The 26,993-nt window shown below is 44.2% G+C and overlaps 1 protein-coding gene across 1 annotated transcript in view; it reads right to left on the reverse strand.

Moving 5' to 3' along the window:
- ELOVL5 (ELOVL fatty acid elongase 5) overlaps window positions 1-26,452 on the reverse strand; it is a 52,615-nt gene extending 26,163 nt beyond the window's left edge. Inside the window, exons 1-3 of the mRNA XM_018558863.1 lie at window positions 26,335-26,452; window positions 21,125-21,191; window positions 15,152-15,339 (exon numbers count right to left, since the gene is read on the reverse strand). Coding sequence (XP_018414365.1) covers window positions 15,152-15,339; window positions 21,125-21,182 — 246 coding nt within the window. The 5' untranslated portion in view covers window positions 21,183-21,191; window positions 26,335-26,452. The remainder of the gene's footprint in view (window positions 1-15,151; window positions 15,340-21,124; window positions 21,192-26,334) is intronic.
- Window positions 26,453-26,993: the final 541 nt, after the last annotated feature.

The raw sequence follows: 26,993 nt of genomic DNA on the forward strand, positions 1-26,993 counted from the left end.
GTGAAAGAGAGAGTGAGATGGGGGGGGGGGGGGATATGGAAGGGGGGGAGAGAGAGAATATGAGGGAAAGAGAAAAAGAGAGTGAGGAGGAGGGGGAGAAAGAGAGGGAAATGGGAAACAAAAAAACAAGAACAAACTTGCATTGTACATGATTTGATCTCTAACATGAACACATTTTTACTTTATTTATTAAACTAAGTGAACATTTACTTTGCAAAATGAACATTCTATACTACTTTAGTAAATCAACCCCATTTCAGTGTTGTCCATGACAAAACAAAGATAGATACAATGCCTACAGATGCAACGCCACACTTCAATAAATGGTTTAAACCGCGGGGAAACAGCAGTTTCGTAATTCTCGATTGCTGATGCGCTGCATTGGGTTGTCATTAGGAATGAATGGCACCGCATTGCACCAAAGCCTGTTACATGTCTTGCGGTAATGCCCATGTTACCAAACTGCAAAACTGTGAATGGGTCATAAATACTGTGATGTTAACAAGATCTCATAAGAGTTTAGTGGTGCAGCTGCGTTACTAAAAGTCACCCGTGCAGCCATTAGCCTAAAGAGATGTATGTATGTATGTATGATGAAGATAAGTATGATAATCCACTGAAAGTGAGCCATTGCTGCAGAAGTACACACGTATGTTCTCTGATTGAATCTGTTCAAATTAATAAAATAAAAACACTTTAGACTGATTTTTAATTCTGTAAGCTCCTTGAGGACAGGGACTGATGTGCAACTATGTAAAGCACTGTGTAAGTTGTCAGCGCTATAAAAATTCCTGTAATAAATAAACATGTGTAAGATATTTCAGATGCTAATTGAAGCACTTACAATGAATGCTGCTCCTTGATGTTTAAAAGCTTTAGTTCTTTGCAAAAATCAGCTGGTCTCCTGAGCACTGGTCCTGATATCCAGTTTAAAGGTAAGTTCATACCACCAGCCACACTCAACTGCAGGGCTGCTGGTGTGTGTCCCCCGGACAGTGCAATGCACTCGATCGAGCCACATATCACTGTTTTTTCTTTTTAGAACTTTATTGAAGTGTCACAAGTGACATTTCATTCAGTTCTATGGGCTCACCGCAGTGTGATGCGGTTGTTCTGAATCTCACTTCGATGGGCTTAAAAAAGTACAGCATGGTGTACTTTTTTTAAACGCACACCAAGAGAAGGCGGTGGTGTGAACTGAGCCCATCCATGACAAGGCAAATTGCCTTGTCTTGCATTCAGGCCGCAATGGAACAAAAAAAGGCCAACGTAGCCCGAACGCAGATGGTGTGAACAGGCCCTTAGGGTGGATCATTTCCCTTTGCGGGTTCCTATGGAGCCACCTTTGTGAGTATGCTAGTAAGCTGTGTGTGTCTCCACAAACACACAGGTACAGCAAGGCAAGACACTCCCTTCCTCCTCCCTTCTTCCCTCACCTCCATCCTCCTTCCTTTTCCAAGCTAGTAGATGGAAAGTTGCTGGAGACTGTGCTCTCCCTTGTAATCGACAGGAAGTTCAGGGAAGCCAAGTTGAGAGAGTAGGAGCTGTTTGGAAACATGATGACTGGAAGACTAAATTGCTGTTTGGAAACTTAATGACATTTCATTACGTTCTATGGGCTCACAGCTGTGTGATGCTTTTGTACCACGTCTCACTGAGGTGCACTTACAAAAAAGTATTGCATGCCGTACTCTTTTTAAGTGCAAACCACCAGAACACAGTGATGTGTACTGTCACCACCCATGAGAAGGCAAATTGCCTTGCTTGCGTTCGGGCTGTGCTGGAAAAAACGTCCAGTGCAGCCCAAACGCAGATGGCGTGAAGGAGCCCTAAGAGTCAGGAATCATTGGAAATCAATACTGGTATCAATGTAATGATTTTCAAGCCTTCCCGTACAATAGTTATGTGAAAGGCAGAATAGCATTTCAATTCTGACTATGAAAACGGTTAGATATTTCACACGCCATAATGAATTATCTTTCATGCGTCCATTTTCTGGTGAGTCTGACAACTATATCGGACTATAATAAACCGTGTTTTTCTACTCGATTGCCTTTCTCTCTTTTTCTGCAGCTACCATCTTGTGGACAATGCAAGTAACTCACTTAAAGGAGAACTATGTGGTCAGGGCTTTTCCCCATAGTTCTCCTTAGGGTAACGGGAGGACACAAACTAGCATCCTCCCGTTACCCTAAGCTCAGCATACCTCGAGCTGAGACGCCGCAGCGGATCCTGACATTGATGTCGAGATCCTCCCAGCTGCGTGAGTGACAGCTGGCTGTGCCTCTAGATGTACCCGCCCCCTCCCCCGTCCGTTCCGACAGTCAGCGCTGGCGGATTGGAGGGGGGAATCCAGCCCCTCCCCTGTCACGGCAGAGAGCCGTGACAGGATTGAGAGGTGAGCGAACGCCGGTATATGTTCGCTCACCTCCCGATCTACTGAGCCGACCTGTGACAGTCTCATTGTCACAGGTCGGCTAGAACTATGAGGTGAGTGAAAAGCACTCACCTCATAGTTCTCCTTTAAATATACCCGATGCTCATTAACATGCTGGAGCTATGTTTATAAGCTATAAATTCTTATTTTTTTTAACCTGCCAGCCATTCTGCTATATTGGAAAGCTGTTTTCATCTGAACGGTGGCACGGCGTGCTGCACCTTTAATTACAGTGTCTTATATGTCATAATTACAGTCTATTCGTACAAAGTAAATCATAGTAATTTCACAATGCTTGCAATTTGATGTAAGAAGAGTACAAGATGTAAATATTCCTGACCCCATCACACAGATTGCCAAAAGGAGCCAGGGAAACAACATTATTAAACTGTACTGCAATTTTGTAACTGTATTTAACTTTGTCAGATGTGGCACCTAAGGCATCTCTATTACGCTGGCCTATGGGCAACGTCTCATGGGGGATTACGGAGGCTGGATTTTTACAACTGAAAATACCAATAGGCTTGGTGGGCAGATATGTGCTTCATAAAGTCATCTACTATCCTGTTATAACATCAGATTTGTAATAAGAATACATACTAGAGGTTTTTTTTTTTTATAACGCAATCAAAGCTTATATGAAAACATCCTTTTTATGTAGTGAGTGCTTCCTTCTGCCTGCTCATCATTTTCACCAACTTCCTGCATTCCCAGTGTGCTTTGCATCTCTTTCCCTGCTGCTTGATGTGATGCAAATGTGATTTCTCAAGTCTACATATCCCATAATGTATGTCTTCCAGCAAGCAATGATGATGTTACATTGTTCAGACATTGAATTGTAGTTCAGAAGGTAGGCTCTGTGAGTGGTGACACAAGAAACTGCATATTCACTGGGCACCGTAACCTCAATATGCAAGTTTACAAACTTTATATGGTTAATAGAAGTGGGATAGAACTTATGAAAATTCAATATAGAAATATTTAATTTTAGACCATAAATACAATGAATACAGATTCTAATAGAACCTGTTCTTCCTTGACAAGTAAACAAATAACAAATGATATGAAGTCATGAAAAATGCTTTACTGATGCGCCGAGGGTGTGTTTTAAGAGGTTAAGTATTCTTTAGGGGAAAACTTAAATGCAAGTGCAGGGGTGCAGATATCCTATCCCCGACGCCCGAGACATAAATTTCCGGGCGGTGTTTTTCCCCCTCTACATTTAGCCCAGCTTTGGGCAAGCAGGGCTAAATGTAGAGAGCACGAGCCAGTCGTTTAATACAATTGATCTCGCCAGTCGTCAAGATCACTTACACCCCATTCACACCTAGGCATATTGTAATATGCGCGTCTGTCGCGCGACCGTCACGCGTTTTTTTTACCGCGATTCGCGGTAAAAAAGTTGCGCGACCGTCGCGCGATTCCAAAGGCTACTTGGCAGTATCCCAATGGAAAACGCCCTACAAAACGGCCCAAAGTAGTCCCGGGACCTTTTCAGGCGTGGGCCGTTTTGTAGGGCGTTAGGGACGGGCGGAAATACGGCGAGGTGGGAACGAGGGCATTGACTACAATGCAATTTATATTTTTGACCGTTTTGTAGAGCGTTCGTCGAGCGTAGAACGCCCTACAAAACGGTCAGGTGTGAACGCAGCCTTAGAAAATGGCATTTCCTGCTCAGATCTGCCCCCTCCCAACATATTTACCTTTCCACGATCGGTCCTTCGTGCACTACATATTTTGAATTTTGCTTGCAAATTGCGAGCACTTGTTGATCAGCGCGGTCACCTGACTGCAAAGACCAATGAGAAGCGCTTCTTAGCATGGTTACAATTATTTTTTTTATCAGGACAAGTAGATTGTCATGAGGGACAAGTAGATTGGGCTCCCGCTTTAGTCCTTGGACAAGTAGGTTATTTTTAAATTTCCACAACCCTGAAGTGTTAGGGGGGTGAAGTGTAAAGGGACCGGTTAAAGAAGGCCTGTAGAAATTCTAGGAGACAGTGCAGTCACCAATGCTCCTTGAAAATTACAGCTGATGCCTAACCTTTGAGGTTTTCTCTAGTTGTTGTGAATGGAGCTGGCTCCTGAAAAATCCCGCTGGCACCTGAATTCCATGTGAGTTTGTACACCCCAGGTTAAAGATACCCTGTCAAGGCGTTCACACAAAATGGGTCGACAAAAGTAACATACATAAATAGAGAGGTTTATTCATGAGCATAAGGCATATCACATACAGGCATCGAAACCACCTTGGCGACTTTTGTTCTGTAGGTTCTTGCTTATTACCACCTACTATGAGTAAGCACCATGTATGCAAAACACATCAAGCTGGGTTTGATGTCTGTATGTGATGTGCGTACAGACAAGTAAAAGGAATACTTTGGCTGGGCAACATATATTTGTTTCATCTGGATTCATTACTGAATTAAAGTTTGAGAGTTGTACATTACTTTAATTGTTCAGTGGGTGTTTAAATATAGGGAAAGGTTCCTAGTAAGTTATATACTGGGAAGCTACAATATACACAGTAGTTCTCTGCGGTGTAAGCTGAAAGATGAAAACTACCATTGATGGACTTGCATAGCATAAATATGTCACCGATTGGCTATGTACTAAATAAGGCAAATAGCTATGCACACTATGGGGGGGACTTATCAAAACTGTAGCAGACAAAAACAAACTGAAGAGAGATGCTGATTGGTTACCATGGGCAACTGCTCCAGATTCTGTTTGCTCCAGTTTTGATAAATTCCCACCCTATGTATTTAGTCTCTTTAAAGATCACAATGCACCTGGTCTTTTTTTAGTAAAGTTTGTATGGCTGTCTGGAAATGTGCACAATTTATCCTTTTGTCAATTGTCTCTATTGTGTCATTCCAGCCTAATGTATCCTTATGCATTTGTTGATAAAGCTGGATATTTGCTCAGACTGATCAAGTGTACTTTAGTCAGTAGTCACACCATGATAATAATAGATCAGCCAAGTGCACTTTTGTCCATATCCAGAGACCTGCTTCCACAGTTACAGCGGCAAAGGGCAGCTTCAGCAGTGCACTCTCCAAGGATACCTGCATGACTCGAATACAATCTGTCGGATTCATAAGAATCGATCTCCAATTTGCAGCTGTGTCTTACCGACAGATTATGGTGAAATATTAGAACCAAGCTGCTCTATCTGAATGAATGAGGTGGGGGAACCAGCCAAGACCACCTGCTAGCTGCATCTATTTGTATGTGGTCATCATTGAATTCCTGCTTCTCTGGTCTTTTGCAGGGCCTGACTATCAGATTAAGGCATAAACATATATCATATGACATTCTAGCATTGACCACTAAAAGCTACATAGAAATGTGCAGGCCTTGTTATATAATCTATGAAAGCACACACAAAAGTTAACATACGCTTAGAAACTAAGCTGTATCCAATCATGCCAAATTAATCTACAGGGGAATCAAGCAGCCAACATGTATATGTACCATTTCGGGGGTTTCGCTTTTGCTGCCTCACTTCCCTGGGCTATCCCTGGTCACTTCTGCTTAATCAGGCAAGATGAACAGACAAAAAAATGCATATGAACAATGCAATCATTCATGCTTCATAGAGTGGAGATATTATTGCACAACTGTTCTGAAACCCTTTGTATTGTTTGATGAACTTTGCCAACGCACAATGTATTATTAGCACCTTCTCTTTTTTGATGCAGGTTTTAAGGGGAACCTGAAATAAATGTGTGTGGGGGGAGGCTACCACTGCTAAACTCTACAGATACAGGCTGTCATCAAAACCCTATTATCACTGCCTAGCAGGTCACTGACCTAAAACAAGTGTGGCAGTTCTGAATTGTCATGCTTCACTTGCTTGATTCTTGTTTCAGGCCAGGGACTTACAGAGTAGTGATGCCAAGATCAGGATGATAGCCCAACAGCCTGCCCTTCTTAAAACAAGCCAGCTCCCATATTTCTTGCCTCACAGGTTTACTTTAACATAATCCAGTTAATAAAATAATACACAGGCTGCCCTTGAAAACCTACTTCTGAAAATGCAAATGTTCTGGCAGTCAGGCTAAATTTCTGTCTTCATTACTTTCGGAAGCACCAGGAACAAGTGTGCAGATCAAGAGTTCAGGCTACTCTTAATGCATGCTTGTCCTGTGTTAAGGTGCCCATACACCTGCCGATTATCGTACGATAATCACGGGAAATCCCGCGATCGTACGATGATCGGCAGGTGTATGGAAGGCGTGCAATCGTTTCTACTGTACGGTCGCACGTCTTTTGTCTTACGAGCAGGCTCCAAAACCAGCCGAGAATCGTATGGTTGTCGGCGGTTTGTGGCCTGCTCGTAAGTCAAATGCCGCACGGGCCGGTGTGCGCAAGCGCACACTGCCCCTTTAGCATTGCAGTCATCGGAAAACCGCCCCTCAGCGGGGCGGGCTTGCGATGATCGCAAGTACGATCTGCCTATCCAAGATGGGCAGATCGTACAATTACCTTACAACCATCGCAAGACAAAAGTCTTGCAATGGTTGTAAGGTGTATGGGCACCTTAAGACTCTGAAAGTACTAAAGATAGACATAGCCAGGAGGCTAGTATTCACATTAGCAAGGAAAAGCATTGGAAGCTTGTAAAGTTCTCACAACAGTTTTTTTTAAAGGCCTACAGGTGACAGGTTGTTTTTAAAGCTGAATATAGTTTACAGATTATAACGTGAACTGGAGACTTTTGTAAAGAAGCCCTTCAAAATGTCCTTTTGGGATTAAATGAGAGGAATTAGGAGAGTAAAATGTACTCTTCCCAATACTTTAAGCCGACATTTGATAATGCAGCTGTCACATGCTGGCTCTATAGATGGAGAACTGAGTGATCACATTCCGCTGATCACTCAGCTCACAGCTTCTTCCTGCAGAGAGCGGTCAGTCACCTCTCCCTGATTCCCCCTCCCCTCTCTCTGTTCCTACAGCACTCATTGGAGGGACAGACAGGAGAGGGGGCGGGCACAGCTGGCTCTAGAGAGGCAGAGCCAGCTGTCAATCAGGTAGCAGGGTAGATCCCAACAATATTGACAGGATCTTTTCTGGCTGCAGGGCGGCTCTGCACTGCAGTACTTAATGTACTCCTGTGCCCCAAAAGAGGACTAAAGCCAGGAAAAAGGTTCGCCTTTGGTTATCTTTGAATGAGACAACTTTACGCACTTGAACCTGTAGACACTAGGGATGCACCGATACCGTTTTTTCGGTATTGATTACCGATATTTTTTTTTTCCGGTACTCGTCAATACCGATTACCGATACCGGGAGTATCGGTGCATCCCTATTAGACACATTGCTAAACCGGTTAATGTCCGTTAGAGGGCCTGTATAGTGCTTTTACTTATCTATATCTTCTTAGCTATATAAATAAAAGATATTGCATATTAAAATTGTGCATTCTACTTTTAGGCCAGTAGGTGGCTCCTTTTGATTTTTTCAAAGTTTTTTTAGATGAAAAGCCTATTATTATTAAAACTCAGTAGCTAAAGCTGAGATTCGCTCACACAAATGAACCTTTTTGGACTTATCACAGCAATGTGCAGGAGCACATTCTCACGTGACCTCGAGCACCTAGCTTTTCTCGGAGTCAGTAGTGATGAGCCTGGGCTTGGTGCGAACCCAGTTCGCTCGAGCTTGCCCAAGCCCGCTTAAAACTGTGACCAACACACCCCCTCCCAGCCCCTGTGAGGCACATTCCTCGCCTCACAGCTATACAGTTAATCACAAAGGGGCAAGGAATGCCCTGCCCCCCCCCCCAAACTGGGTTTGCAACAAGCCCAGGCTTATCACTAGGAGACAGCAGCGAGGCATCATGACATCATTGGTGCCTCCAGAAAGTGTGGTCCAAGGTATTTTTAAATGCTAAATCTGCTTTTTTCTTCTGTGGTGGGGAGTGGTTGTTAAAGGGGACCTTGACAACTGAGGTCTGCTTTAAGGTTAAAACTTAAGGAAAGCCAGTAAAATGATGCTTGTAAAACTTCACATATGACAATAAAACAATAGTCATTGGATTTACCCAGTGACCTCTGATTTTTATAGCACGTGTAAGAGCTAGCAGTGCAGTAACACCAACTACCCTCCAGAAATCATCTTACAACATAAAACAGTAGTAAGATCAAATTTGGTCCTTATGAGTAACATCCTTTTGTACTGCTTTACTAAAAGCAGTATGTCAGGACAGAAAATGGAAGCCGCCACTGAAGAACTGTCTTCGAAGGTGCAAGCAACATGAATGTCATCCCCTTCATTCCTTCACTACTTGATAGATTACCAGAATGGAGCAACCATATGCAAATCAAGTGTTGGAACGCCTGATATGCAAACACTTGTTCCAGGTCAGTGTCTAAGTAGCAAAGAGAGAACAAGCATGACAACCCTGGAATATACATTTTAAAATTAGTCAACATTAGAAGCCTCCATTGTTTCATGTGGTTTCCCCAAATTCAATTGAAAATGCAACTTTTAGTGACTTCTGCAGTCTCAAAAGTATTCAACCTCTTCATGGCAAGCATTTTTAGTACTTAGTAGAGCACCCTTTTGCTGTTATGACCTTCTGCAAACAAGATGCATAGCCAGACACAAGCTTCCGGAAGCATTCCTGAGGAATCTTAGCCCATTCCTCATGGGCAATGGCCTCTGGTTCACTAATATTCTTGGTTTTGTGTGCTGCAACCACCTTCTTCAAATCCCACCAGAGATTTTCTATGGGGTTCAAGTCTGGTGACTGTGATGGCCAGTCATCCCATTCAGGGCAATGGCCTCTGGTTCACTAATATTCTTGGGTTTGCGTGCTGCAACCACCTTCTTCAAATCCCACTAGAGATTTTCTACGGGGTTCAAGTCAGGTGACTGTGATGGCGACTGTAGAATCTTCCAGGACTTCCTCTGCAACCAAGCCTTGGCGGAATTTGAGGTATGCTTGGCATCATTGTCCTGTTGGAAGGTTCAACGAGGCCCAAGCTTCAGTTTCTTTACAGACTGCATGATGTTTTCTCCTAGGATTTCCTGATACTTCAGTGAATCCATTTCGCGGGATCATGAGGAATGGGCTAAGATTCCTCTGGAACCCTGCCAGAAGCTGGTGTCTGGTTATGCATCTTGTTTGCAGAAGGTCATAACAGCAAAAGGGTGCTCTACTAAGTACTAAAGATTAGAGGTGCACCGAAATAGAAATGTAAAAACCGAAACAAAACGGTAATAGAAAAAATTGTCAGGCCGAAACCGAAAATGTTTTTATTTTAATTTTTTAAAATGTTTTAAATATTTTATTTGTATTTATTTTTTATAAACTTTAAAAAAAAAATATATTTATTTATTCATTTTTTATTAAATATTTTTATTTCTTACTTTACTTTTAGGGGCTTTGGGGAAATATTACGGGTCTAAACAGACCCGATATATCCCTTTTAAAATAGAAAAAGAGATTGAGAACACAGAGTCCATCTTTTTCTGTATCCCCCGTTATCAATGAACAGGAAACCTCTATAAGTGTTCCTGTTCATTGATAACTTGAGAACATACTATGTTTACTATAACCACAATTATGAATGAACAGGAGTGGCTATAGATCACTCCCATTCATTCATAATTGAGGATATAGTTATCATACCATGTCCTCAATTATGTACAAACACTCAGCGATCCCTGATCGTTGAGTGTTTGTATCTCGCTCTCCTCTCTGACAGGCTGTCACAGGAGGCTGAGTGAGCGGTGCGAGAGGAGAGCCCAGCCTCCTGTGACAGCGCTGTCTCCGCCCCCAAGAGACACCGGCCGCTCACAGCGCTCTCCTCCTGCAGCGCTCGGCCAGATGTCACTTTCTCTCCTCCCCGCTGGGACACAGAGCAGCGCCCAGAGGGGAGGAAAGAAATCACGGATGCGCCGATGTATGGCCAGGAAAATGGCACTTTCGGCATTTAGCCAAAAGTGCCATTTGCGGCCGATATGTTTTGGCGGCCGATATATATCGGTGTATCCCTACTAAAGATGCTAGCCATGAAGAGGTTGAATAATTTTGAGACAGCAAAAGTCATTTGAAAGTTGCATTTTCAGCTGAATTTGGTAAAAACCGATTAAAACATTCGTTGTATTGACCTATTTCAATTGCTTTAGTTTGATTTGTTCATTGCAAACAGTTGAAAGTCTGTAAATGTTGCCAATAAACCTGATTTGCAATGGGGGTTGAATCTTTTTGATTATAACCGTAATTCTGCCATGACAGATTCCCTTTAAAACAAGCCTGCTAGTGTTTATCTGGCATCAGAAAATGACATAATCCAGACCAGCGCATCACAATACAAGGACTCCTACACAAATGTAATGACAGCCTAGCACATACAAGCATGTTTCATATCTCTTGTGCTCTGCAAACACAGAGCTGTTCCTACAGCTAAATGTTAAACTGTGTGATATCTTTTTGACGTAGACTGCAGAGCGCACACTGTACAGCTAAGGAGATTAAGCGATGTGGTCCTCAGGATTCTGGCAACAAAGAACACGGTGTTTCCAAATCAAAAATTCCAGATATATTTGTTTGTCTGGAGTGCATGCATTCCACTGGCGCTTAGGGGGAAAGTTCTAATTCCAACAAGTGTCACTACTGAAAAAGTGAAATAATGTAAAACACTTCACTGAAGCATTGACACATACGTGGGGAAAAAACATTCGCTAAAGCAATAATTCAACCTATGCTCAATCATACACAGGCCAATCCACTACAAATGGCAGGTTGCGGTTGTATGCTGGTAAATGCTTTTCCTTATACTTGTGTACAGCTGTATGCCCCGGATATAGACAGTCTGTGCCCAGGGACGTACAGCCTTATTTATATTCAAATATATGCTTGGAGCAGCATTTACCAGCGTACAACCACAGCCTGTCATTTATTTGGACATGCAGACTGTATGCAACACCTGCGGCTCTTGGCCCGGAAGAGTTTTATGGTGCAAGGACCTCTGTGTGGATGAGCCTAGAGCTGCAGCTAACGATTATTTTCCAAATCGATTAGTTAGCCGATTATCAAGTTCGATTAATCGGATAAAAAATACATTTTAAAAAATGGCTCCAGGGATGGACTACTAGTTTGTATTGAGATTGCAGTCCATCACAGGAGCAAGCTTGGAGCGATGGAAGTAAAAAAGAAAAAAAAAAAAGTGTGCTGTACAATGTAGTGAAATGAAGTGTAAAATTATACAGCAATGAATGCAGAATGGCATCGGCTATAGAGGACTCCAAAACCCAGCAATAGTACATTATACAGCGCAATGCAGAATACCACCAGCTATAGAGGAATACAACAAATCCCAGCAATAGTACGTTATACAGCGCAATGCGGAATACCACCAGCTATAGAGGAATACAACAAATCCCAGCAATAGTACATTATACAGCACAATGCAGAATACCACCAGCTATAGAGGAATACAACAAAACCCAGCAATAGTACATTGCTGCATTGAGCTGTATAATGTACTATTGCTGGGTATTGTAGCCCTCTATAGCTGGTGGTATTCCGCATTGCGCTGTATAATTTATTATTCCTTGATTTGTAGTTCTCTATACAGCGCAATGCAGAATACCACCAGCTATATAGGAGTACAACAAGTCCCAGTAATACTTTATACATACAGTGTACAATGTACTGCTGGGATTTGTATTCCATAATCGATTATGTCGATTAGTTGTTGCAGCCCTAGATGAGCCCTTAGGCCTCATGCACATCGGTGTTTGGGGATTACTGTGGCAAGAACATGCGGATTCTTGAGACTGGATTCCCAGGTGTGCCCGCACAGATGCTAGCGCTGTGCCCATTCAACTTAGTGACAGGGTGGCTGCAGCCACATCTGTCCATGGCTGTCCACATGTAATTGTGATGATGAGGGAGAGATGATTGTCCCAGGACGAAAGAGAACTTGCATCCCGAGACAAGCATCTCTTGGAATACGCAGGTAATCATACCATGCACAATTACATGAGGACAGCCACGGACAGATACGGCCGCTGTAACCCCGTCATTAACTTGAATGGACACACCTGGGATACCTGCTTCAACAATTCACAGGATCTAACAGCAGGAATACCCAGACATTCGTGTGCACGAGGCCCGTGGCCACATCTCCTTTTAACTGATGCAATTTGGCAGAGCTGAAGGATGTCTCCCTTTAACTAACATGCCAGCCAAGATAGGCTCAAACATAAGGAATGGAACTTTAAACAAATGCCACCAAATGTCTTCCTGAAATGTAGAAAACAGTTAAGTGAATTAATTTAGGCAAAATTGTGGGACATATCAAGCACCTGAAAGCAATGCATGTATGATTGCAAGATTAATTGTCTTCAATGAACTGGTTCAAACACAAATGAAGCAGCACCATTGGCTGCTGCCCATAGAAAAAGGACAGCTACAGGGCCCTGGGGAGTTAAGAGGCCCATTACCCTGATGATTGTTGCCTAATCTGGATAATTACAGTTGAATTTGAAAACAATTGAATGTCTATGGGCAGTAAGCAATCTTGGCAACACTCCCAGGTCATTCCATCCCAGGTTAAGTGACAGTCTGGAAAGCATTTCTCTAGGCAAGTACCACTGTTCCCCTGAGCTAGGACCATCAGTGCAGAAACCTGCCTGCTTCCCCGGAATCAATATTCATTTTTAGATCACAATAATTGGAAAGGCTGTAATTATTATTATTATACAGAATTTATAAAGCACCAACAGCTGGAACAGTGCTTTCTAATGAATGAGGGGTGTCACAATATCCGGAAATCCGTGCTGGATTTTCGCTTTGCTCCCTGGTTCTGGGCTGTCAGCCTATGGTGTCTCACAAGGCTGCCGCCAATCTGCTCTCCTACTCCCCTATTTAGGACTTCCTCACTTGTTGCTCTTGGTGCGAGCAACAAGTCTTATGCCTTGTTCCGTACCCCTTGTGGCTCTAACTATCCCTTGGATCTTATTCCCAGCGCTTGCTATTGGATCCTTGTGCCTTTGGCTTCCCTGTACCAGCTGATATCCCTGTTTGGCGTTATCCTCCGCTTTGCTCCTTGCGCCCCTACTATAGTATTTCAGTGTATACCTTTAGTATATTGCTGCAGACCTTAATTGCTTTCACCTGTGTGCTGTGAGTCTCTCTATATTGCCTTCATTGCCTCACTTCTACTGCGTTTTCCCTCTCCAGCCTTTATCTGTTTGCTTCCTCCTATTTACTTGCTTTCTTGTACTTCAATTCCGTCACTTACCTTCCAGTGTATCTCCCTTTGCTTTGCTGTCACCACTTTATTTCTGTGCTCCTCTCTTATCTTGTGGTTGTGTTGGATTCGTCCTTGTCTGCACACCCCCTGTATGCATACATCCCTTTGTGCTTCTTTATGTACTTTTCCCGCTGTTATCCTGCTTCTTTGTATGCATGTGCAACGCACATCTCTTGCTTACCATAAGTGCTATTAGTTCCTCTCTCCCTGTGACCAACATCCTGATATCCCTCCTCTCTGTGACTCCTACCAACTCCTAAATCCCCGGAGCTTATGTACCCTAGTTCCCCAGTCCCCAGACCGTGACAGTATGGTTACAATACAAGAGGGTTAGGAGGGCCCTGCTCATGAGAGCTTACAATCTAAAAGAGAGGGGCAAGTGAAACAAAAGGTAATAATGGTGAGGGGATGAGTTGATGGAGAAAACACATTTCCATTTTTGAGGGGGGATAAACTTCCCTGAGGCAATGTGATTTCAAGGCTCGTTAATGTCTATGGCGGACTTTAGTGTTTTGTATGGCTGCATAACATATCTCCTATGAATTATGTAATTAACAGTTTCTTAAAGGGGAACCTGAACCACAAATATTATTTTTAAACAGTTTTTTTATTGTAGTAGACATATTAGGTCTCTTCTGCAATAAAAAAGTGTCACCTGCCTGTTTGCCATGTACACTGAGCTGTGCAGTGTACAATTTCAGCATCTGTTCAGATCAAAGCGCAGAAGTTAGATCATTGTGTTACGGCTAATCAGCATAGCTGAAGAATTCCCAAAAGAAGACCGTACGATGTCAGAGGCCAACGAAGGAGCTTGCAGACATCGCATTGCTGAAAAGCAGGGGAGTATAGCTCTGCTTTAGAGCCTGTTCACACGTCGTCCGTTTTCTGTGCTGACGTGATCCGTACGCTCCTGCACTAAAAATGCATCCCAATGTATCTCTATGTGTTTTATGGGCTACAGTTCTCACGTGTGCAGTCCGTTCAGCTTACGACAGAAAAAATACTGCATGTCACATTTTGTATGGTCAGGAAATGGTCAGGAAACGGTCAGGAAACGCAAAACGTGTCAAAAACGCACTGCACTGCAGCTAACATACTGACAGCCCCACTCCAGCAAAAAAAAAGGTTTTTTTTAACTGAAACGCGGCAAAACACATAGCACCGCGTCTGCTGATCCGCACCTGATCAGGACCTAAAACTCATGTGAACAGGCCCTTAAAAAGACTACACATGTTCTTTCTCTATCTACTTAAAAAACAAGACAAATATTGTGTTGGTTTTATTAGAGCATATATACAAAAGGATAAGCGCTTCAGCTTATGACTCTCTTATCTATGAAAGCACGACTGCTGTCTGAGTACAGGTCAACTTCAATAACACTAATCAGCATACAATGCACAGTAATGGATGTCAAATAGTTATAGGTGTCTAAACGTCTTACCTCATAAAACATATACAGGGAGAGCACAGTCAGTCCAAGGTTATAAACCACTAAAATTCCTCTACATGAAATGGGCTGCCTGTTTTGCATGTACTTTGGTCCAATCCATACAACAAATAAATACAGGGCAGTGAATACAAAGGTGGGGATATAACTGCCCAACAGGAACCATCCCTTCACTCGTGGGTCTGAAATATAATCAGAAACACCAAGTTAGAAAAATACCATAAAACAGGATTTGATAATGTAGGATCTCTGTGTATTCCAATCCAGACAAGCCAAGCCTGGACAAACTCATCCAAGTTGCAAATAGTCAATAAACAAAACAATGTTACCATTTAAAATGTAAATACCAATTGATGTTGTCAGTTTATAGGCTATGGCATTCAATGTTTCCATTTAGTAGCCCTGCTCCGGTAAAAAATAAAAAATGTAGCAGCAAAATACTCACCATCTCTCCAACACTGTCTTTAGCAGACACACTGCTTTGGTTTTTAGCAGAGGTCTTTCTCCAGATTGAATGACAGCCAGCATCATTCAACCCACTTCCTGTAAGTGCTGGATGTCATGGACCCCCCCCCTACTCGTACTCGCCCAAATGCTTCGATACTCACCCTGATACCGGAACTTCGGAGATTCCCCTCTGACCGGCAGTGCCACGAGGGAGCATGGAGCCGGCTTCCTCTTCCCGGCCAATCAGGGAGCTGGGCGGCAGGTTATGACCCACCTCTCAGCTTCCTGATGCATAGCAATAAGTTAAGCCGGTCAGGAAGCCAGGCTACCTCGCATCATGATGCCGGCTTCCTAGCCAATTAGGAGCCCGGGAGGCGGTCATGCCGTGCCGCCATGTTGTTTGGCCGGCTTGATGCTGAAGCCGGGTGGCGAGTCATTACCCTCTGCCCAGCTTCCTGATTGGCCAGGAAGTCAGCTCCATGTTACCTCGCGGCGCTGTTGGTCAGAGGAAATCTCCTTCTGACCAGAAGTTCCGGTATCGGGGCCTGAATACTTATGCCAAAGTGATATTTCAGTTGTTTTTTTTTGATACATTTGCAAACATTTCTAAAATTCTGGTGCTGTATCTAATCATCAGCTTTGATGTATGACAAAATATACAGTATGTATTCCCAACCTGGCAAATATGTGACAAGAGTGAGGCACCTTTCACCTACATCCTTTGTAATTAATCTTTTCTAAACATAAATGATTTTATGACTTGAGGAGAGTCCAAGAGATATCATAATGTCACCCTGACCAGACATTAGCTCAACTCTTGGCAATATATATATGCAAATCTTTCTTTGAGTTTCCGGCATTTAAAAAAACAAAAAGGGAATAAAACAAACCTAATTGACTATGCACCGTGTGTTTGCCTAACGTTTCATAACTAATTTGCAAGATTCTGCCATTTACCAATCTCAGACCAGTTCTCTGTGAATATGATGAAGCATAATGATCCCCATAAAGGAAACCAGTGCTAAGAGTAATATGCAGGCCAACCATACTGGCCTTTGCTCTGAAAATACTAGTTGCCTGACTGTCACATGTTGGTCACTGACTGAGAACAAGTATGCATATAAGAAATGCAGATTTCACTTGCAACATGCTTCGTAATAGAATCAGCTGGGAAGAAATTAGCATTTTAGAAGGATGATTATTGGGATGATTATTGGGAGTCTCAAACTCACATTTCCCCTACAAATTTTAAATCAGGTATCTTGCCTCATCCATGAAGATACTGAATGCAATTATAAATCAAGGGACGGCCTTTATTTCAACAAGCAATGTAAACAACAGAGAGACAAGGATGCTGGAAGGTGGGTACCCCTGTGCTTCTGAACAGAGGTCTCTGTGAGATGAACAGGTAAAACATTTTACAGTTTAAAAAACGCCGCACTCCACAAGATCTTTACTGGAAGCAAAAAAAAACACTGTTCATCACTTCCTTGTCGATCCTCAACCTCTAATGCTTTCCACCATTTAGGCTTAGTCATAAAGATATCTACAGATATATAGAGATGGTATCTCTATGACTACGCCTAAATGGTGAAACGCGTTAGTGGTGGGGATCGAGGAGGGGAATTATGGACAGTGTGTTTTTGCTGAATAAAGACTTTTATCTTCCGGAAAGATCTTGTGGAGTGCAGCCATTTTTGAACTTTTATTGCTTGAAGCGGAGACATACTTGTTGCCTGCACCTGGGACACAGACGAATTGAGAAGTCAGATTCAGAATGTACTGCAAGCGTTTTTTTGTCTTGTTTTGGATTATAGATAGGTGTTATATTTTGACTACATTTATTTCAGCTAAAGTATTAAAGAATCTGTAGTGTGGATATAGTACAAAATCGATTTAAAGCTTGTTGTTTAAAACTAGTACAAAAAAAAAAGTTAAAAGGAGATCTATGAGGTGAGGGATTTCCACTCATCCTCATAGTTAGAGCCGACCTGTGACAAAGAAGCTGTCACAGGTCGGCTCTATCGATCGGGAAGTGAGGAGAAACTCAGGAGTTATACCTTAAAAATGTATTCAAGTACCATAACTATTAACATAAATGTATCTTATTTGTGTATCACTCAGCTGTAGATCTTCAAATCATCTCTGAATTGGTGCCGACACTGTCCTTCCTTCTGGAGGGTGGCTACTTTTCATGCCGATGGTCCCTGTGTGTTGTAAAGTAGTCACCGCTCCAGAACCCTTCCTGTCATTCACCGTTTTGTGTGATTTTGCAGGGAAGTCACATAAACTGCATACCCAAGAATGAATGTTAAATATCAGCTGCAATAATAATCTAGATTTCTGTGGATGTCATTCCTTGCCTGACATTATCAGGCAGGGAATTTAGACTTCCAACTAGAAGATAATTATAGCAATGACAGCCAATGCCTAACAATACAGCAAAAGTAGCCACCCATTCTAAACAGCATTTATATATGTGAAGCATCATGATGATGCTGTTTATGATCTGTTTATTGATGCCGAGTCATCGCTGCTTGGATGTCACATTATTTTCCTAAAATCCAGGGCAATAAACCAGACCATAAATCAACACTGCTGATCATGGGCTGATTCACAGCAGCCAGCATAAACTAATCAAGAAGCTACAGAAACCTGTGCATTAAGCACCTGTACTAAATGATACATAACTAAGGCTGGGCACACACCTTACAACCATCGCAAGACTTTTGTCTTGCGATGGTTGTAAGGTACTTAAAAAAACGTACGATCTGCCTATGTTGCATAGGCAGATCGTACTTGCGAAGATCGCAAGCCACGCCCCCTCAGGGGCGGGCATCCGATGACCGCAATGCTGAACGGGCAGTGTGCGCTTGCGCACACCGGCCCGTACGGCTGTTATCGTACGGACATGCCACAAACCCGCCAAACGTCGTACGATGCTCGGCGGGTTTTCGAACATGTCCGTAAGTTCAAAGTCATGCGACCTTACAGTAGTAGAGGTCACACTGCTTCCACACACCTTACAATAATCGTACGATCGCGGGATTTCCCGCGATTATCGTACGATTATCGTAAGGTGTGTGGGGACCTTAACAAGTACTTCTCTCTGACCAAAAAGTGGGAGTAGGGTCCTGTCTGTAAAATACTTACCTTTGTACCAGTAAGGTGAAGCGTCCATGTTGGGTATCACAAGACTACTCAGTTACTGTATAACTGGGACTGACAAATGTTGATGCAAGCAGCGAGAGAAGACGGCAGTAAGAGGGTCACGGAGCAGCATATTTATATGGGATTTTGTCTTGCGATGGTTGTAAGGTACTTAAAAAAACGTACGATCTGCCTATGTTGCATAGGCAGATCGTACTTGCGAAGATCGCAAGCCACGCCCCCTCAGGGGCGGGCATCCGATGACCGCAATGCTGAACGGGCAGTGTGCGCTTGCGCACACCGGCCCGTACGGCTGTTATCGTACGGACATGCCACAAACCCGCCAAACGTCGTACGATGCTCGGCGGGTTTTCGAACATGTCCGTAAGTTCAAAGTCATGCGACCTTACAGTAGTAGAGGTCACACTGCTTCCACACACCTTACAATAATCGTACGATCGCGGGATTTCCCGCGATTATCGTACGATTATCGTAAGGTGTGTGGGGACCTTAACAAGTACTTCTCTCTGACCAAAAAGTGGGAGTAGGGTCCTGTCTGTAAAATACTTACCTTTGTACCAGTAAGGTGAAGCGTCCATGTTGGGTATCACAAGACTACTCAGTTACTGTATAACTGGGACTGACAAATGTTGATGCAAGCAGCGAGAGAAGACGGCAGTAAGAGGGTCACGGAGCAGCATATTTATATGGGAGCTGCAAAGGGAATTACAATTATCCACAGACTTGAAGGGGAGCTTTACCCCCTTTCACTAAAAATCACCTCAGCATTCAGCTCTGCATGCCGATATGAAATCATCTTACACTCATTAGCTAAACAAGCATATTTTTATTTTACTTACAATTTCTTTTTTTCCATTTCCAGGTCCACCTTGGCACAAATGATGTAATTGTGCCCAAGCATTGCATCCTGGGAAGGTTACATCAGCAGAGCATTGCTGAGAAATGCTCCTCAGGGAAAGGCATTTTCCTCCCCTGAGATGATGTGCATGGTCACATGTTCTAGTCACATGCGCCAGAGTTCCAGGAAGTAAAGGGAGATATAGTAATCTGCCCTTAGTTAAAATGACCAGTGAGAAGAATGCTGAGGAAAAGAGAAATAAGGAATGCAAAGAATAAAAAGCCGGCAATTATCTAGAAGTATCTGTTTGTAGATTGTCATTACTGAACATTTCTAAAGGTGTCTTTGTTGTCAGTTCAAATAGAGGGGTAAAGCTCCTCTTTAAAGGTGAAATATAATATACTTATATATTGCTTTTTCTGGTGTGTGTGTGTCCATGATTAAATAAAACTTTTCTGGTGCCATTAAATACCCTATTTTAGACCCATTCATGTCATCACTGCGTCTCTGTGCTTTTCTATGCAATGTAGGCAGAACATGGCTGGTGGGAGGGGCTGGCAGGATGCTGTGCATAGTTTTCTGAAAAAGTACAGCACTCTGCTTCAATACTCCTCTCATGAGTCCTCATGGAAGCAGTAGGCTGGCTCGTGAGAGGGGTTATGCAAATATAAAATTGTCTTCATGGGCAGGTGTCAGTCTGGAGGAGTGTTAGTACATAGATGTCACCAGCACACCAAAGGGATTTGAAATCAAAAGTGATTGTTTATTTTAAAAAAAGGCATGTCATCAGAACAAGTGCTTTCGGGGTTGCGCAGGGTCCCCTTCATCAGGCACAGCAATAGGGGACCCTGCGCGTCCCCGAAAGAGCTTTTTCTGATGATATGACGTTTTAATAAACGATCCCTTTGGATTTCAAAGCCCTTTAGAGTGCTGGTGACATCTTTCTACTAACATTGTCTGGCGGCGCCATCCACAGTCACTACAAGCACCCCCCTCTTGGATTGGGGACCTCCGGTAAGGAGTGTGACAAGGCAACTTTACGTTTGTACCAGTCTGGAGGAGTGGTCGCTGCAAGGCAGACTGCATATGCATGTAGACTGCCTTAGGTCATGCCCAGGTGTGATGCTGAGCCTCCATGGGATGGACACAGACAATAAGGCTGGCAAAGAAAGGGCCAGATCAGGGGTGGGCAACTCCAGGACTACAGCTGTGCTTTAACTACAAATCCCTACATGCCTCTGCTTCTGGGAGTCATGCCTGTGACAGTCTTGGAATGCCTCATGGGACTTGTAGTTCAACAACAGCTGGAGGGCCAGAGATACCCACCCCTGGGTGAGATGATGCTGGAAGTCCTGTCTGAATTGCTTCATCTTCTAATGCACACCACATCAAAGGACTGCCAAACTGAAATAGAATACATTTTTGTTTTGGGGTTTAGTTATACGGTAAACATTTTTGGTAGAAAGCACACCTATAATGTGATCACACATCAAATACTGTAAAGTTCTCACCTCGTGGTCCCAATAAATTATCTATATATCCAGTTACGGCTTTGTCCAAGGTCTCCATGTCTGCAATCTGAAAAGAAAGAAATGTTTACATCAGTGCAAATGAATGAACATGCCTGAAGACTCCAGGTCACAGATAAGGAAATACCTGAGCCATGATCATCACTGTATTTACTAAATATTGGTAATTTGTCTTCAGGGAACAGAGTGCAGAGAACAACACAGAACCTATACGATATGCAAACACACTGAAAGCTTTGAATGAATAGAAAGTTGTTGTTTTGAGTCATTGTGGTCATACACGCATAGATAGAGGAAGAGCCCAAACATAAAGTCAGTTGGAAGCTCTGCCAATACCACACCTATCATTGGCACAATCCTACAAAATGAGGAGTCTACTGGAAGTACCTTCATAAAGCAGACATATAGACTGATATAACATGTCGTGTGCCTTTATATCATTGTCCTGTAATACCCTGTACAGCAGGGGAACGTTACCCACCAATGTAATGTCTCCCAAAACACTTCATTTAAGGCATGCCAACTGTCAAGGTTGGCAGTGTGCTTATTCCACCTCTCAACCTAACTTTATGCCCTCATATGGCTGGTGTCATAGCTGATCACATGTGCAGCACCATGGCAACTGCAATCCAAATAGAGATTAACAAGGGGTTAAGATGGCACCTTCCTTGGCTGCCAGACCTCGTTCACCCTGGGCAATCTGGCATTCCTGCAGCAGAAACCTATTGATTACCCATTCAAGTTAATGACCAGGTGACAGCGGCTGCATCATTCACACCAGGGCGATAGCATTTCAGCGCTGTTTAAGTGCGGTTTTGCGCGATTCCACACCTGTTTTTTTATGAGCATTTCAGCGCGTGTTACAGGCGTTTTCTGTATGCCAGCACATTTTTGATGCTCGTTTTCACTTGTCCAATGAGAAGCAGGCTCAGCTGCTGAAATGCGCAAAAAAAAAAGAAGTGAGGAATCACGCAAATATGAAAGTCAAAAATTAAAGTCTATGGAGCAAAACGAGCTGATCAGCATGACAGGGACTATTTCAAGTGACAGTTTGTACACGCGATTCCATGCGTTTGCATCAACAGCCCCCATAGGAATGTATGGGATTTTATTTGCATGCGTTTCAGTGCAGAAAAATCCGTGCGACGAAACCGCGGTGTGAACGGGGCCTAAGTGGCAGTCCGCATATAATCGCATCACTCGGTTGCGAACCCTTTAAATCATCTCTGAATTGGTGCTGACACTGTCCTTCCTTTTGGAGGGTGGCTATCTTAAAAATACATACAATTACCTTAACTACCTTACCTTGTTCACACCAGATACAGTGCGCTACGGCCCGATTCTGGCCAGAACGCACTGCATCGCACATTATGCCTGCGGTCCGGTCAAAATGCTGCAATCCGATCGCATTGCGGCTATAGGGGGCGTGGCTACGGTGCCATTCACTTCAATTGACCGCCACGCCGCCCTCCTGCCCCACGACATCGTGAGCCGGCCACAATACGATGCAGTGCATTCTGGCCAGAATCGGGCCGTGGCGCACTGTATCTGGTGTGAACGAGGCCTAATAGTGAAGGTACTTGTATGCATGTTTAAGATTTAACTCCTGAGTTTAGTGTCACTTTGAGGCCTCTTTCACACGTGTGTTAATAAAATCAGGCATTAGAGAAACATTTTTAGAGCCTCTCTGCTACCTATTAACGCTCATGTGGGAAAATGCAATAGCAACCGCCCAGTACAGTTCACACATGGAAGTTAGTGTTGTGTTGTGTTGATGTGTGCTAAAAAATAGAGTGCATGTCCCGTTCTGGAGGCATTGCCGCTGGACAAATGGCTCCATTGAAGTATATTGAAACGCCCCTTAAATGCTCGTTCAATGCTCCAAAAGCATTTTCGGGCATTTAAGAAGCATTGCACACATGTTTTAGGAGAGGCATAGGAGGCTTTGCCTGTGAATGTTCTCATTCCTGCAGGTCATGGCATATCTGTAAAAAAGAAATCAAGGCAACTGGACTTGCTGTATTTTTCTTGACGACGTTTTAACGTTTTAGACGTCAAAAACGCCTCCTTAATGCCTTGAAAATGCCTACCGAATGCCTTAACACTATAGGCGCATTAAATAGCATTGCTCTTTTATTAAATTCTCAATGCACATGTGAAAGAACCCTTGGGCCTCGTTCACACTAGACACAGGGGGGAATTTATCAACACTGGAGCAGACTAAATCTGGAGAAGATTTGCACTGCAACCAATCAGCTGCTCATTTTCAAATCTTACCTGAGCAAACTGAAGAGAGATGCTGACTGGTTGCCATGGGCAACTGCTCCAGATTCTCTCTGCTCCAGTTTTGATAAATTCCCCTCTCAGTGCGTTCCGGCTTGATTCTGGCCAGAATGCACTGCATCGCATTGCGTCAGGCTCACTATGTTGTGGGGCAGTAGGGGGCGTGGCTACGGTGCCATTCACTTCAATGGACCTCCACGCCCCCTCCCTCCCCACAACATAGTGAGCTGGCTGCAATGCGATACAGTGCATTCTGCCCAGAATCAGGCCACAACGCAGTGTCTAGTGTGAACGAGGCCTTAGGCTTCCCCTCCCCGCCCCGTACCTAGCGTGTGGTACCTCCTGGCGGACATGTGCTTTGCTGCGCCGTAGTTGGAAAAAAGTAGTCCATGCGTTACTTTATCGCAATGCACAGTAAGGTTGTGTGTTGCACAGTGGTGTGTTGGGGTACCATTCAAATGTAGGGCAAAACACGTAGCTCAAGATAGCACGCTAGGTGCGTTGTGCGATAGCGTGCACGCTGAACGCACACTGATGTGCGAATAAGGCAAGGCAACAATGTGAATGGGCCCTAAAAAAAGTCAACGATTGTTGGCTGCTGATCGCTAACATACAAATCGACAGTTTACACAGCATTACACCCCACACAAGCAATAGTATGCCAACTGTTGTGGAACTACAAGTCCACACTACAACTACAAGTCAAATAAATAATGAGATAAGTTAAAGTGGAACTCCAGCCTGGGAGGGGAAGTTCCAGTGTCTGTCCCCACTTGGGAGGTTTCACTTGTCATGTGGTGATGAATTGAGAATAGCTTCTCCAACTGAGATAACCACGGCAACAAATACACTATGGTGGAGCAGAGAAGCATAAAGCTCTCAGTTCATTTTTATTGGGATCTCCAGGAAATCTCTCTGGAAAGGACAGTAGGAGGTAAGAGGGATGTGTTACCAATAAATGTTCTTCTGCTCTGAAAACCGTGACAGGAGCACAGCGTTAGCTCAGTACAGTACTTCTGCTCCTTGTTTTTGACTGATTGAGTCGCTGCAAGACGGATCGCCATACACTTCTACTGTTAGGGCTACAAATTCATACAACGGGGACCAGAAGTACAAAGCGCATGGACAGGAAGCACGGATGAGCTGAATCTTGGGAGTCCTCCTTTAAATATGTCAACAATTGGGTGAATACTGCCATCTGTATACTTCTGAAGCTTAAAGAAACCATACAATATCTTTTAATTCATGTCCCTAGTCATCTTCTGAAGCATGTCCCCAGTCCCTAGTCATCTTCTGAAGCATGTCCCCAGTCCCTAGTTCTTCTGAAGCACGTCCCCAGTCCTCTTCTGAAGCATATCCCCAGTCCCTAGTCATCTTCTGAAGCATGTCCACAGTCCCTAGTCATCTTCTGAAGCATGTCCACAGTCCCTAGTCATCTTCTGAAGCATGTCCACAGTCCCTAGTAATCTTCTGAAGCATGTCCCCAGTCGCTAGTCATCTTCTGAAGCACATCCCCAGTCCCTAGTCATCTTCTGAAGCATATCCCCAGTCCCTAGTCATCTCCTGAAGCACGTCCCCAGTCATCTTCTGAAGCATATCCCCAGTCCCTAGTCATCTTCTGAAGCACGTCACCAGTCCCTAATCATCTTCTGAAGCATGTCCCCAGTCCTTAGTCATCTTCTGAACATGTCCCCAGTCCCTGGTCATCTTCTGAAGCATGTCCCCAGTCCCTAGTCATCTTCTGAAGCACGTCCCCAGTCCCTAGTCATCTTCTGAAGCATATCCCCAGTCCCTAATCATCTTCTGAAGCATATCCCCAGTCCCTAGTCATCTTCTGAAGCATATCCCCAGTCCCTAATCATCTTCTGAAGCATATCCCCAGTCCCTAGTCATCTTCTGAAGCATATCCCCAGTCCCTAGTCATCTTCTGAAGCATATCCCCAGTCATCTTCTGAAGCATATCCCCAGTCCCTAGTCATCTTCTGAAGCATATCCCCAGTTTCTAGTCATCTTCTGAAGCACGTCACCAGTCCCTAATCATCTACTGAAGCATGTCCCCAGTCCCTAGTCACCTTCTGAAGCATGTCACAAGTCCCTAATCATCTTCTGAACATGTCCCCAGTCCCTAGTCATCTTCTGAAGCATGTCCTCGGTCCCTAGTCATTTTCTGAACATGTCCCCAGTCCTTAGTCATCTTCTGAACATGTCCCCAGTCCCTAGTCATGTTCTGAAGCATGTCCCCAGTTTATGACCACCACCTGTGTTATGTCCCCATTCTCTGATCATCTCCCGATGCATGTCTGCAGTCTCTCACAGCTTTCTGTAGCATTACATTAACTAAATATTATGATTGGCCCTTTGTTAATGTCAGGGGCCACATCTGAGGTTTCTATTTTAAGTCTAGCTCATTTCCAATCAGGGTTGAATACATATGATGCCCACATAGAGAATGTTCCAGAAGATCCCTCCGAATAAAGGAGGAGGTAGACAGAGATCAAGAAGAATACAGTCTAGAAGTTAAAAGAAAGTGAATGGGTGGCATACAAGAGCGGCCACATGAGCAGTAGCGCCGATTGAAGAGGAAGAGCCACTCCTGAAGGGGGGGAAATTAGTCATGTACAACCTGTAACATCCGACTTGTGGTAACAGAGCCCTGGGTGGAGGGAGGACCCCGGGAAGACACAGGGCTGTCATCCGGGCCATATATAGAGATGACGGCTATGTGGAACGAGGAGTCCCCGCCTGGCCGATCTATCTTCCGATCCCCATCACCCCGACTTTCCACAACTTACTCCGGACTGCGCCCTCCCGCAGCCACATGCCCGGCTGTGCCAACATCACCCCAGCCATCGCCATGGACAGCCGCCGCCCTCCCCCCGTCACCAGACATGAAGATAAAGTGTGGGTACCGTTATGTGTCGCCCGTTCTTCCCTGTACGATGGTAAAGCTGGAGGAGGCTGTGCCGTGCTGCTCCTTCCTCTCCTCCTCCCCGGCCCGGCCTGGCAGTGTGTTCCCCGCTGGCCCCGCCCCTGGGTGGAGCCCGGCCTCTCCCAGCCACACACAGCCGGGGATAAGAGACGCGTGAGGAGGCTCGCCTGATGAGAGAAGGGAGGGGAGGCCGGGGATGGAGGGGGACCACAGGCGGCCACACGAGGGAGGGGGATGCTGAGAGCAGGACGGGGCTCAGGACTCCATACAACTTTTTCCTCACACTGTGACCTTGGGATAGTTTACAGCACTGTACAGCGGACCGAAGCTGCTCATAGAGCCGTGTGATCGGAGGTTCGAGTGCTTACCAGGCTCACTCACATATATGACAATGCACATGACAGCACACATACATGACAGTGCACCTGCGTGACATCACACCTACATGGCAGTGCACATACATGACAGCTCACATACATGAAAGCTTGTAATGCTTGTTACCATGGAGAGGGGGCAAGGAGGAGATGAGTGGTGATGGCAGACACTATTATAGGGGGACAATCATTGTGGTTGGTGTTTGGTAATTAGCTTGTCCAATCAATTTGTCAGTTTACATACACCCCCCCCTCCCCCGCCCCC

This window comes from Nanorana parkeri, unplaced genomic scaffold, assembly GCF_000935625.1.
Source record: "Nanorana parkeri isolate BGI_ZX_2015 unplaced genomic scaffold, ASM93562v1 scaffold364, whole genome shotgun sequence".
In the NCBI taxonomy this organism is placed as follows: domain Eukaryota; kingdom Metazoa; phylum Chordata; class Amphibia; order Anura; family Dicroglossidae; genus Nanorana; species Nanorana parkeri.